The sequence below is a fragment of the Cimex lectularius genome, unplaced genomic scaffold (assembly GCF_000648675.2).
Source record: "Cimex lectularius strain Harlan isolate CLEC.00 unplaced genomic scaffold, Clec_2.1 scaffold407, whole genome shotgun sequence".
Lineage (NCBI taxonomy): Eukaryota > Metazoa > Arthropoda > Insecta > Hemiptera > Cimicidae > Cimex > Cimex lectularius.
Genome location: NW_019392985.1, coordinates 13,975 through 28,154, shown reverse-complemented (window position 1 = coordinate 28,154; position 14,180 = coordinate 13,975). Strand labels below are relative to the sequence as shown.

At 34.0% G+C, this 14,180-nt stretch overlaps 1 protein-coding gene across 2 annotated transcripts; it reads right to left on the bottom strand.

Annotated features, from left to right (window-relative positions):
• Window positions 1–5,034: 5,034 nt before the first annotated feature.
• Window positions 5,035–13,712, bottom strand: LOC106671002. 2 transcript variants are annotated; one of them, XM_014401732.2, is made up of 6 exons: window positions 13,633–13,712; window positions 9,602–9,868; window positions 9,412–9,537; window positions 7,075–7,316; window positions 6,811–6,984; window positions 5,035–6,614 (listed from the first exon to the last, which is right to left on the bottom strand). In XM_014401732.2, exons 2-6 carry the CDS (start codon window positions 9,863–9,865, stop codon window positions 6,200–6,202), a joined length of 1,221 nt encoding a protein of 406 aa, XP_014257218.1. In that variant the 5' UTR covers window positions 9,866–9,868; window positions 13,633–13,712; the 3' UTR covers window positions 5,035–6,199. The 2 variants fall into 2 exon arrangements, with proteins under 2 accessions (XP_014257218.1, XP_024085363.1); XM_024229595.1 differs by having other exon boundaries at window positions 6,454–6,598.
• Between the last annotated feature and the right edge of the window lie 468 nt (window positions 13,713–14,180).

The window sequence follows — 14,180 nt, the reverse complement described above, 5'->3', positions numbered from 1 at the left end:
ACGCCGCTGCTTTACTACTTGATCTATCGTGACTTCGATCCTCTCGGAGACCAACTCTCCATCTCAACCTGCAACCGTTCGAATTTTCCCTCTTTTTGCCATTTTTTTAAGTCGTGTAATCGGCTTGGATTCTCAGCGACTTATGAAATTGCTACGGGAACTGTTTCGTGAAATGATACTTCTTTCACTTTTTAAATATTAATCCATTTACGTTTTCGTAGTCCATTGACCAAGTTACATCTTTCAATCAATTAATTATTCTTTCTAAGGTCTTGGTTGAGATAAAAATAAGTCAGTGTCACGAGCGGTATTATGTTTATGTTGTTTCGTGTCTTATTTAAATTTATGTTAATTTATTGGAATGATTGTAATTTATTAGCGTTAAAAGAAGGAGTTGTTTACCCCCCCCCCCAGGGAATACCGAGTACTCTGGGGTGTGATGTCTGGAGAGGAAATTAATTTATCAGCGAGAATGGAGCGGGTCCAAACCGTCCCGAGAAATATCGATAACTTTCGGGTGGGATTATATCCCATCTTGATCCCTTAATTTTGTATAGGGTGGTCATGTATACATATGTAGAGTATTTCTAGCGTCTATTCTATAGTTGACAATCTGGGGTTCAAATGAGAGGCTAGCATTATCGGATATCGCCTTATCTTAAAATTTGGAACAGATCGAGAAGCTGGAATGCTGTTTTTTGTTCTACAAACATAAAAGTTAAATTAAGTTTCTACAAGTGTAAAAGTTGTACAAATGTGTTAGTTTTCTTTCTGGGATAAATTATGCAAAACAATTCAGAGCTATGTCATATCGTATTTGTTTTATATATGGCTTATTTTGTTTATAGTCAAGCTTTTGTTAATTTGTTTAATTACAAAAATCCTCTAAATTCTAACATTTAACTGTTTTATTAACATAATTTTTTTTAAACTAATAAATAGGATGCAGTAAACATTCATTCAACTTTTCTTTTTAATTAGAAAAAATTTATCCAATTATAAGAAAGTAGTTGCGTTACAACAGTTAAATAATACTATACAGTTTTATATACGATTATCGTCAGAGTCCATAAATTGGTTAAAGACGAAGGATTTTATACGGGTAAAATCCTGTACAAATCTTAAGTCATATCGTACTTTATGACATGAATAATTCATTTTTCGTTTCATGTTTCAGACGGGCAATTTAAATAAACCTGAGCATACTTGAAGAACGTTTGATATAATGAAAAGAAACCTTTTTTATTTGGAATAACATCGGTGGCTCCAAGTCAATATTTTAAAAATTATCTTGGATATAACTAGTTGGTAAATTTAGACCCAATGAACTAATTTATTTGATCTCCAAAATGAATGGATAATAAATTCAATAGGATCGCAAACAAAAGATGAATGGATTTTCAGTTGCATATTTGGTTAATATAAAATATAATCCGTCAGATTTAAACTTTGATTTTCCATTGGTGCAAGATATATCAAAAATTTATTCTATGAGTCTCAACTATGGGCGAGTTGAATAAATTGTAAGCATCATTGTTTAATACATAATTTATATATACCTATATTAATCAAACAAACTACGTTAGCCAATGAATTATTTAAGGGATGTTAATTTTTTAATAAAAATTTTATAATTCAACATTTTTTTATGTAATGAATAAATCATTTTCCATTTCAATTTTTCAGATCAAATATCTCACGGTTTAAACGTAATCATGAAAAAACCGGAAACATGGAGTAGAAAATATGAAAGTATGTAATTGAAATATTGTTGTTATTCGTTGATTGATAAATTTAAAAAATTATACATGTCAACAATATATGAACAAATTTTTGGATACAATCATTTATTTTGAACAAAAATATGACATCCTTTTTTTAAAACCAGTTCTCTTCTAAATCAGGCGTCTTTTTAAACAACAATGAAGATTTAATTTTTCTTACTGTAGTTTAGTGGTTTTTGAATAAGCTAAAAAGTTGGTTATAATTAAACCTTTGTTGGTTATGCAAGGACCAAAAATATTAGAATTGGTTGCGAAGGTTTCTGAGAACGTATGGAAATATATACACTAAAATAATTGAATTTTTTAAAATAGTTTTTACTACATTTGTCCATGTATCTCATTGTTAGTTTAATTATATCAGTTGATTTGTTTCTTTACGGATAATAAGGAAATAATAAGCAGTATTTATTCAAAGAGATAAGATTATATTAAAACTAACAAAAACCAAACGACCCTTCGTTTTGTGCTCCTAAATATGAATTTTTGTAGCAAACAATAGGCATAAATTATTGAACGAGATAGCCAGGCTCTATTTTTCCGTCTTCCACCGGTTTCATATTAAAAACTGTCCACTATCCATTTACGTTTTCGTAGTCAATTGACCAGGTTGCATCATTCAATCAATTAATTATTTTTTCTAACGTTTTGATTGAGCTAAAAAAGTCAGTGTCACGAGCGGGATTCGAACCCACGACCTTTGGCTAAATACGCCACTTCTTTAACCACTTGAGCAATCGTGACTGCGATCCACTCGGACACCAAATTCCCATCTCAACTTTTTTGTTGTTTAATTCTCAGCGACTTACGACCTTAGAAAGAATAATTAATCTATTGAATGAAGCAACTTGGTCAATTGACGACGAAAACGTAAATGGATTAATATTTAAAAAGTAAAAGAAGTATCACTTCACGAAACAGCTCCCCGTGGTCAATTCATAAGTCGCTGAGAATCCCAGCCGATTACACGACATTTGAAAATGGAAAAAAAAGGGAAAATTCGAACGGTTGCAGGTTAAGGTGGGGAGTTGGTGTCCGAGAGGATCGAAGTCACTATAGCGGTAGAATATCGGCGTATTTAGCCAAAGTTCGTGGGTTCGAATCCCGCTCGTGACACTGACTTTTTTATCTCAACCAAGACCTTAGAAAGAATAATTAATTGAAACTATCCATTATGTTCAAACTGCTGGATAGAGAATAATGCCGCACACAGACTCCTGAATTGTCCCCTTTAAGAATCCATGAACTTGAAGGTGGGAAACTTTGAAGTTCCTCGTAACTGGTCACTGAATTTAAAAAGTAAAAGCTAAAAAAAGTTAGAAGAACAACTCTGAACCTTCACGTTATTATTTATATATCATACATATATTTTATTTATACTCTGTTTATCTAGTTGTTATACTAATATATCAAATTCTGAGCTGTTTACTCTTTATTTATATTCTAACTCTATATTGTAATATTTAAAAAAACATTACATCATACATATTATAAAGAGTAAACAGTAAAGGGGGCCATACTGAATGGATTAAATTTAAAAAATCCCATCATTCCCAGAGCCATCCTTTTTGCTTAAGGCAAGGCCTAGGAAAGGCATTAAGATCATCTACATTCCCACATTTTGGAAATTAATAAGTACAATTAAATGGTCATGGTACCGCCTATATGGGGGGTCTCTTTAGGAACGGTGGCTGGGGGAGGTGGAAAAAAGTATTTTATTTTACGAGTCCTGATATGCATGTAAAATTAACAGAAAACCAATACATGCTTTAAAAAAATAGGTCAAAACTCTTTTTGGTAAGAATTCTCATTCGTTTTAACAAAACCTTTAAACCGATTAAAATGATATTTCATAGCATTAACAGATATACAATTTTGGTTTGGCTTCTTGGGAGGCAATTATTTTCTCGCCGACGCTCGTTCTTTCATTCCTCTAGTTTTAACAAAATTCAAAGGTATAAAACCCATATTGTTTAACAGTCATAATTGAGGGTATTAATTATCTCAATTAATTATACTTTTATCTACGGTCTGGGTTGAGATGAAAAAGTTAGTATCAATGCCGCAATTTTCATCTCAAAGAAGACAATTATTTGAATTTTTTTAAAGTTATTACAACCGTTAGAAACAGTGGTAGGTCCGAATCCCGCCTATGACGAAATATTTTCATTTCGAAAAAATTGTGTATAATTAATTGAGTGATTTTTAAGTTTGGTTAATAAGGATTTAATTGAATACCATTATAAACGAGAAAAATGAGGTTTAAATCAATAAACATTCCAAAATAATTCTCAGTGTTTCAACTTAGTAAACTTTGATTAAGAAGCCTGGAGTTTCAGGAAAGAATTGATTTCTTATTTTAACTATTAAAGATATTTTTATTTCACTTAATTTATATTTAGCAGATCTTTTTTCCCATAGATTACTAATGATATGCCCTGCACAAATTGTTAGAATATTGTATAAATAAGTTTCGTATGTTGTTTATTAAAAAAAAAAATAAATAAATAAATAAAACTTTTTAACCGTTTTTCTGACAGACAATGTCAACCATAACCGTAGTCTGCTTTTATTTAATTTTATGACTTAACCTTTTTCTAACTCATTATATTATTGAGCAAAGTACATTTTCATTTCACTCCAAACGTTTTATTTTATATCTCAGCGTATTTATAATTTATTTAGAGATGATTAAGTGCAGTTTGCATCGTTCTTAAGCCCTGTGAATTGCCATGTAGACCAGTGATTTTTTTTGATAAAAAATTATCACCATTTTTTGTATGTTTTACCAAAATCTAGCTGTCGAAAAAACATTTTTTGATTTTTCGCAACATTTGAATTCATGGGTTTTGGAAGGAGCAAAAAATTGAATTTCACTTGTCTATTCATCAAAAAATATGTTAAACTACATTGCCAATAAAAGAATAAATCTGCAATGCGAACAAAGACTATTGAAATACAATCTATAATTTTTTTAAGGAGCGACCTTGCAGAGTATGTTATGTTTTTACCATGAAACAAAGTTCATAGGTTTTCTGCACCCCATAAACTCCTGAACGGAAATATTGGAAAAAAACTTTTAATTTTTTCACTTTCCAATTGTCTAAGTTCTAAAAAAAATGTGATAACTTTAAAACGATTCCACGGATTTACAGGAAACCAGGAAACATTTGTAACCATGTAGACTCCACGTAATGGAACTAACTTAGCTTCCGTAAAAAATCAGAAGGGAAAATAAAATAAAACGTTTGGGGAGATTTTAGTTGTTTCACCTTTATTTTTCTCTCATAATGACATAAAGCCAAAGTATTGGTCTAAGGAAAATAAGTACAGCTTTACATTGGTTATAATACCGGATGAAAAATCAGCGGTGTTATGAATGTTTTAAAGTGGAACACTATACAATGGCGAGAAGAAACAACCAAAAATATATATTTTTTATTCCTAAGAAAATTAATATTTTAGGGTTTAAAAGGAGACTAAAACGAATCCCATTTATTTTGTTCAAAAATATTTTTGCCTCCTTTTGGGTTTTCTAATTTATTGTTTGGTTAATATCATCTAATACGAGTTATTATTTATTATGCTAGGTAAAAATACATCACAACATTCTCAAGGTAAGAATGAAATTTTTTAAAGATTTAATTTTAACTACATCTAATTAAAAATTAAATAAACTTCCATGTTTAAAAAAATCTTTTCAATTTGGAAACAACTCACATCACAAACTGTCTAGTAAGAAATTATTACAATCAACAGTGTTAAGAAAAAGATTGTACAAGCCAAATTTCACAGTTAAGCATTATGTGTGATGACATTGTGCGGTTGCACGCCTTGGAGATTAAGGGCGCCAGTTTCGTTCCAAGTCCTCTTCAAGGTTCAGTTGGGAAACATAAAATGTTGCAGCTCTTGTTCGTCGGTTCCACACCATTCAACAAAGTCATGCGAAATTTAACACACTAACCTAGTGTTGTGAAGGTAAATTTAAAATATGTAATCCTAAGAGCAAGACAATATAATTAAATCATAATTATTAAAATTGTAATTAAAAGCATAATTCTTGGCTACCATTTGATCATTGATCATTTTCAGAAAATCGCTGTTATACAGCAAGTAAAATATTGAAACTAGTATGCTCCCTTGGGGTAGTCCTGCATTTATTTTTCTTAGACCTGAATGTTGAACTCCTTGTTCGACTCTAAAATGTCTGTCAGTTAAGTAAGAAGAGTTAAGTATCTACATACTACTTTGGTACCATCCCTTTTAGTTTACTGAGTCCTTCATGCCGACCTTCATGTTATATCAAGAAAGAAAATAGAGCACGTTAGATTTTTTCGAGTGATTATTATTATAATTTTAATTTTTAATGAACAATAAAAAAATATTGACAATTTTGTAGAACCGTACTGAACATAAATTCAAATAAGTCCTTTATCGATTGCCTTTTTGATAACTATCTTCATAATTTCTTGATAAGCACTGCTTTTGAAAGCCCAGCCTATGTCGAAACATTTGTTCTCCTTTGAAGTTTTGCAAAATTCCTCCAAGTCCGGCACCACTTCAGGCTTTTCAACGACCATTAAAGGAAGGGCCGTAATGGTCGTCGTGAGCCCATAAAAGTCCAACCGATGCACGTCACGAAGGAACTGTTTCTCGCTCGGAGCTTCCCTCTTGCATTTGAACAAGGCCATCTTCTGAATCAGTTCTTTGTAATACAACAGAATCAGTTCTTCGTGATAGGATTCCCTGACAGTCAGTGAGGTCGATGTATTCAGAAAGAACTGCAGGTCGCGAGCGGGCATCTGGTATGTTGTGTGCTGAAAGTCAACAAATCTGTAACAACGAAATTCTGTTTTAAATAAACTAATTAAGGTATTTTAAAATAACGATATGATTTACTTGCTCTCTTTCTCTCTCACAATCTCTCTCTCTCTCACTCTCACTCTTTTTCCCTCTCTCCACATATCTATCTATACATCTATCAATTAATCTATACATATCTCTGACCTCTATTTCTTTCTTTACCTACTTTACAATTACTGGCTTACATCCCTCCTCGTCATATTTAAATAGCATATTGTTGTGCCAGAAATCACTATGACAAAGTACGCGGAATGTTGACTCGTCCATCAAAGTGCTCTCATCTACAAGACGTGCAATTTTTCTGAGCATTTTATGTTCAATTTTTGCCAATATCGGTTTCCTTGTGAACAATAAATAAAACCACGGAAGCTTATTGATTTGGCGTAAGAAAATTTTATTGTACAACTTATAGTAAAATGTTTTTAATTACCATTCGTCATCCCAGGATTTATTCGATTGTTCAATAAACTGGAGGAGCATGTCTTCCTGAAACTGGTCCGCTACTGCCTTGGCATTTTCATAAACTCCTTTTTCGAAAATATTCAACGGAATGAATCCCCTTTCCTGAAGAGCTACAGAAATGGCGTGGAACTTGGCCAGGGCGAGGACGGCCAGCTTTGAGTGTTCGAAATCAAGACCTTTCAACCGATCAACTAATTTATATCCACGTTCCTGGAAAATGACATTTCAGTGAAAATCTTCCCCCACGGCAGATAAGAAAATAACATTCTTGATCTCGCGAAAATGGAAATGCGTTTTCGATCCGTGAACCTCGTTCGATGAAGATTTGAATAAACAGATTACGAATCATAAATCATATCACGATAGCTGGGTACGGGATATGATGCAACAGGTTTTCGCAAGGAAACGTTTTAAGGTTTAAACAAAAAAACGTTCACAATTTTTTTTTTTAAATCGTCATAATGATAGTACAAATGATGTAGAATGTACATTATGTAAGTGTTTGCGAGCTTAACGACAGTTTAATTTTCTACCGGTAACCTCATAGAAATGTACATGGTTTTTGTCCGTGCCCTCTAGTGAGGGAAAAAAAAGCATCTGCCCACTCCTTTCGGTGCCGTTCGTGGGGCCGGGGTGGTGCGCTCCTCCTCGTTTCCGGGTTCCGGTTTTGCGCTGCTAGTATCACCATTCCACCAATACTAGGGTCATGGGTAATGGGGACTCCCCAAACCCAAGAAAAAAAAAAAAAAAACCTCATTGAATGTTTTAAGTACAATGTGGACTCTTTTATCAAGTTATTTAACAATTTATTGATCAGCGACTTGCAAAGAAATGGAAAAATATTTATTTTGCACAGATTTATCAGAGTAAAAATGATTTTACATATCAATTAAATTTACTTCCATTCACTGGATTTTTTGCGGTAGATATCTTTGAGTAACTAAACATCTAATTGTTTTTTCGGCTGAAAATATTTTGTAAAGGGATCGCGATAGCACCTTTTGCAAGAAAAAATACTCAGTTTATTTATCATCACTTATCATCGTATTTTGCTAATTTATACAAATTTGTAAATATTTTGAAACTACGTTTGAGATCTGCGATTTGGTTTTACGTCATATTAAACCATCATTGAGGGTTTTCAGTAAGATGAGGCACCGTGCAAACCCACCGCTGGGGGGGTTCCATTTGCCAGCAAACAATTTCGATTGGAAACGCCCAAATTGCAACTAGAATATTATCAAATATGTGACCAAACGAATAACCTTCAAGAAACTGAGAAACTAGTCATCATGAACTATCATGATCAGTAGCAAATGAATGTTACTGTTCATTCGAGACATAAAATAAACTTTCAAAAATTAGGGAAAACACCTATAGGCATATCTTGATCAATCGTAGAATATTCCCAGCGTTTTGAACTTGTATCTTGCTTCTAAGTTTCACGCTTCACTTAATGATGTAATGTATGCATGAGTAGTATATATATGTATATGTAGTATACGTATGTATATGTATGTATATATATGTAAGTGTATGTACACGTATGTGCATGTATGTATGTGAATGTATATGTACGAATTTGTATGTATATGTACGTATGCATATATATATGTATATGTACGTATGTATATGTATGTAATGTTAATGATGTACAAGACACGCCGTACGAAATTTTGTCTGCTACGTCATTAAGTTTGGAGCTTTTGAAAAAAGGCGATGAGGAACGTGCCACAAGGAATGATTTTGAACGATATATTATTATCAAGAAATGCGAACACTATTAACCGACAATGAAATTCATGATGTAGGAGTGATAATTGTAAATATGATCAACAGTAGAGCTTAACAAGACAGAGGTAAATCTATTCCGAAAGGTACAAATGTGTTATTATCGATTACGGTGTTATTGCCATTCTGAAAAGGGTGGTCAAAAGCTTTCATTAGCAACTGTCAATTATCTAATACAGTTTAACAAAGCTCAAATGGTAAGTATAATTTTTATTTTCAGTTAATTAAGATTGAAGAGAGAGAATTGATCAGATTACGTTTGTATATCTGATAATGGTTGGTAACACCGATGTTATCTTGATACAGTGCTAAACAAATCCGAGTGATTGGCAAAATCAAAGGCAATGAAACAAATTACGACGTGGATGTTTTTTGGTACATCGTTGGATGATTAAAAACATAACTTAAGGTAAAATCTCAAAGAAGTCCCTTTATGAAAACATCTACATTGTGAAATGTTCAACATGGAATAAATTAACGCACGATTGTATTGTATTTTGAAATAAAAATTTACCGACAGATCTTCTAATACGAGTGTTTCATACGGCGTATAGTCCATACATTTGCACCAAACGGTCTCGCTCTTGTCACCAGCTTCTTCCATCAGCTTTTCCATGTTTGGAATGATGTCTCGGTACACCTGGAGAATTTAGTCGGAAGAAAGTGTTTAGGCACAGTTCATAGTAGTGGAAATGACAACTCACGTAGATTTCCCTGAGGAACACGCCCATTTCGGTGAGTCGGGCCCTCCTGAACTCGGTGGAAGGCATGGATTTGACGATTATCGATATACTCTCACGTTGGCCCGAATCCAGAAGAACGTCCACCAAGAGCCGGGACATATCGCTGGAATAGTTTTCGCCTTTGGCCACACCAGGGATAATTTGGAAGCCGACCACTTTCGCGATGGATCTCCATCGGTTGTTTTTGGATAAAATCAACTCGATCCATTCCTGAGTCACCTTCATTTCCTGAAATGTTACAGAAAACCAACTATAAACATATATTACATACAGAGAGAGAGAGAGAGAGAGAGAGAGAGAGAGAGAAAGAGAAAGAGAGAGAGAGAGAGAGAGAGGAGGCAAAGACAGAGAAAGAAACAGACAACAAGCGGACAGTTAAACGAACAGGGAGTGAGTTGTTGGGAAAGATTGTCAGAAAGACGTAGAGTGATTAGAGTGGTAGGAAATAAAAATATAAAAATAATTTGATCATAACTGAAAAAATAGAAATAGGTGGAAACAGAAAAAATAAGAGAGAGAAAAAGAGAGAATGAAAGAGAGAGAGAGAAAGAGAGAGAGAGAGAGAGAGAGAGAGAGAGAGAGAAAGTGAAAGAGAGAGAGAGGGGGAGGCAAAGACAGAGAAAGAAAGAGACAACAGTGTGAAAGAGAGGGAGAAAGTGTCTAAGTAAAGTCTTAGAGTGACAGGAGAAAGGAGATTGTAGAGAGGGTGATAGAGAGGGAGAAAGTGAAAGAGAGTGAGGGGGGGAGGCAAAGACAGAGAAAGAAAGAGAGAGAGAGAGAACAAAAAGCGGACAGTTAAACGAACAGGGAGTGAGTTGTTGGGAAATATTGTCAGAAAGACGTAGAGTGATTAGAGTGGTAGGAAATAAAAATATAAAAATAATTTGATCATAACTGAAAAAAATAGAAATAGGTGGAAACAGAAAAAATAAGAGAGAGAAAAAGAGAGAGTGAAAGAGAGAGAGAGAGATTGAGAGAGAAAGGAGATAGCAAAGAGGGTGATAGAGAGGAGAACGTGAAATATAGAGAGTGGAGCGGCAAAGACAGAGAAAGAAAGAGAGAGAGAGCAACAAGCGGACAGTCAAATGAAGAGTGGGTGAGTTGTGGGGAAGGATTGTCAGAAAGACTTAGAGTGATTAGAGTGCAGTAATTAGAACATAACTGGAAACAATAGAAAGCAATGGAAACAAAAAATATAAGAGAGATTAAAAGAGAGAAAGAAGAAGACAGTGAGACAGAGAGAGATGGTAAGAAAGAGGGAGAAAGAGAAATAGAAGAAATAGATAGATAGAGAAAGAGAGAGAGTGAGAGAGAGAGAAAGAAAGGAGATAGCAGAGAGGGTGATAGAGAGAGAAAAAGTGAAACAGAGAGAGTGGAGAGGCAAAGCAGAGAAAGAAAGAGAGAGAGAAACAAGCGGACAGCCAAACGAAGAGTGAGTGAGTTTTGGGGAAAGATTGTCAGAAAGACTTAGAGTGATTAGAGTGTAGTAAGTAGAACATAACTGGAAAAAACAGAAAGAGGTTGAAAACGAAAAAATAAGAGAGAGAAAAAAGAGAGTGAAAGAGAGAGAGAGGGAAGCAGTGAGACAGAGACAGAGAGAGTGAGAGAGATTGAGAGAGAAAGAGTGAATGAATATGGTTTATTCTAACATCTCGCGAGTAAGAAAGTTATACAATCGTACATACACCCTTTAAATATTTCAAAATTAATCGATTAAATTAATTGGCTGTCAGGCTTAACCAGGCTGTCCAGTACCTTTTCAAAAATCTTTACCTTTTTATTTTTAAATCTATTATTTCTTTTTGGTTTTCATTCAACGAGCTTACCTCTATGTCACCACCTCGAGTATTTTACGCTTTGTTCGCTTGTACCGCAAGTGATTTAAATGGTAAAATAGCAAAATTCACCATTATTTTGACTCGTGAACATTCATGAGTCCGACGAGGCTTTCCCTAATGCCGCTTTACACTCAGCAATCTAGTTTGCAATTACCATTCCTAGTAGTTTTGGCTATAACAGAGCACTGATTACAACGGCAATCCCCGAAATTAATTTTAACATCTCTGATTAAACATCAGAGGAGCCGAGTGTGAGAATAATAATGCTAATGATTTTCTATATGTCCGAACCAGTTTTCAGTACAATAAATTCCAAATAACCCTCTAAACTAATGTTCTACCTCATTGTTAAAAAAAATCCGAAATGTAAATATACCTGCTGAACAAATTGATGAATGATCTTTTTGTTTCAATTGATGGAGTTATTGTAGTTTTGCTTTTACGGTTTATCCTGAGAAGAGAATTCAGTAAGCAAGTTAAATGAGTAAAATATTATTCTTACAAATAGTCAAACTATGTTTAAAATTTATTCTGAACTATACGAAGCACAAATTGTTACGATCGACTAAAAGTAAACCGTTTGCGAGTTCTTCAAATTTGAACCTAAATACTACTGATTTATTTGTTTTCTAAGCATTAAACTTCCGTCTGACATCAGCATTCACTCTTCAAAACTTTAGATCAGAAAAATTAATTCTACAATTCAAAAACAAATATTTCAATTGGTAATAACACTATCTAAATCCTTAATTTTATAGCATTGTTTACAAGTAAATATATGATAGCTGAAACCTTCAAGTGTTTATTTTTTAAATAGACAAAAACAAATAAGGAGAGAAAAAACAACAGAAAAAAACAGTATATATATATATACCGCTGTACACATTTTTTTCACGCTTTGCCAATAAAATTCTTCGGAAACATCTTCACTTGCATTCACGTCGTCATTTTCTTTTCAGAAACCGCACTTAGTCCTGCAACACTTTCTTCATTCATTACATTCGCATGAGTTGTAAGATTCATGTATATGTCGTCAAATCTCAGTTCAATTGGAAAAGTCTCTAGCCCAGTGTTGTAGCTCTTCATCACTAATGTCTTCAACATGAGAGATGGAAGTATTGCCAATCTGTCCCCCGGACATAGGCAATCGAAGGAGTTTGTGAAGGAGATAAAACAAAAAGAATCGATATGGCTATTCTCTAACTCAAGGAAGGGATTTAGGAGGCTGAGGGGTATCCTGACGGGCCATTGCCCTTTGAGAAGACACCTCTTCCTAGTGGGTATTTTTCCAGACCCCTTCTGCCGTTTTTGTAAAATAAAAGAAGAAACGGCACGGCACTACATCCCAGAGTGCGATAGGTACGCCAGGTATAGATTTGAAACTTTTGAAGGAGACGAAATTACCAAATCACTCCCCGAAATAAAATGGTTCAAAATCTTGGGGTTTGTGAACAAGTCCAAGAGGTTTATGAAGGACACGTGAACCGACCAAGTCCCGGACCCTTTAGAGATGGGGTACGAGTCTATCCAGGCATTTAACCCCTTGGTCGCCCGCCCTGCGTAATATACATATATATATTGCCAATCCAGAATCCAGCATGTCGGAAAGAATTCTAAATCTTTCAAAGTTTTTTACAATTCTACGCCTTTTCTAGCAGTATCCAGTAGCAGAGATCATAGTAGCATCCAGTACTGAGATCATCGGTTCTCTTTTATTTTGAATATCGTCGATGATTTGTAAAACTATGTTTTATTAAATTAACGTACAATAATTGTATCGTTCCCTGGTCCATCGGTTGTAACAGCAAGTTGTGTTGGTAGAACAGACAAGGTTAATCGCTTGAAGACCTTGGCAAGGTGTGTTGGACAATTGTATACAAGAATTGTCCATTTCTGAAAACTTTTTTCAAAATATTTTTTCCTTTCATGTAAGCTTTAGAATTAGAATGTTAGTCAAGTGGCAAAGATTTTATATTTTTAAATGTTCTCGTTTTTTTATATTTTCTGATCACTAACAATTTTCATTTTTCAGTGCCAGTTAGTTTCAGTTCTCTATAAATATTAAAGTAATAGAATGAGATAAAAGCTAGGAGCTAAGTTTTGTGTAAGTGTGTACCAAAAATAAGGGCATTGTATGCGCAATAACTATAATACCTGAAATTGTATAGAACCAGTAAAATCCACAATGTAAACACTGAAGAGTTACTCGCCCGGACTGTTCATTTAGGTGGAAGTGAACTGGCGAGTTTCTCCCACCACGACACGTTTTCATGTTATCTCCATGTCTTATGTAACAGGTTTTATTATTCGAACGATTTTCTTTTTTTACTTACTAAACATTTACAATAAAAATAAAAGGTGATAAAACAATAGGGATTACATTTCCATTCGTGAGTTTTAAGTTATAACTTAAGTTTCAAAACCAACCAAAACAAATACATAAATTGAGTAACAAGACACAAAAGGTTAACATCTGGCGATTCTCTCTAACACATTTTCTCCCCTTCGGGAAAACATCGAGTCATGGATCTTTAACGTAACTACCTAACCCTACCCGCCTAACCAAATCTAGTGGATCCTTAACCCTAAACATAACTTAACCATAATCTTTATTCTAACCTTTCTTACCCAAACCGAACGTGCCTCTACCTTAAATCTTAACTCTGGCCAAACCTCAACTCACCAAACACAAATAAACCCTA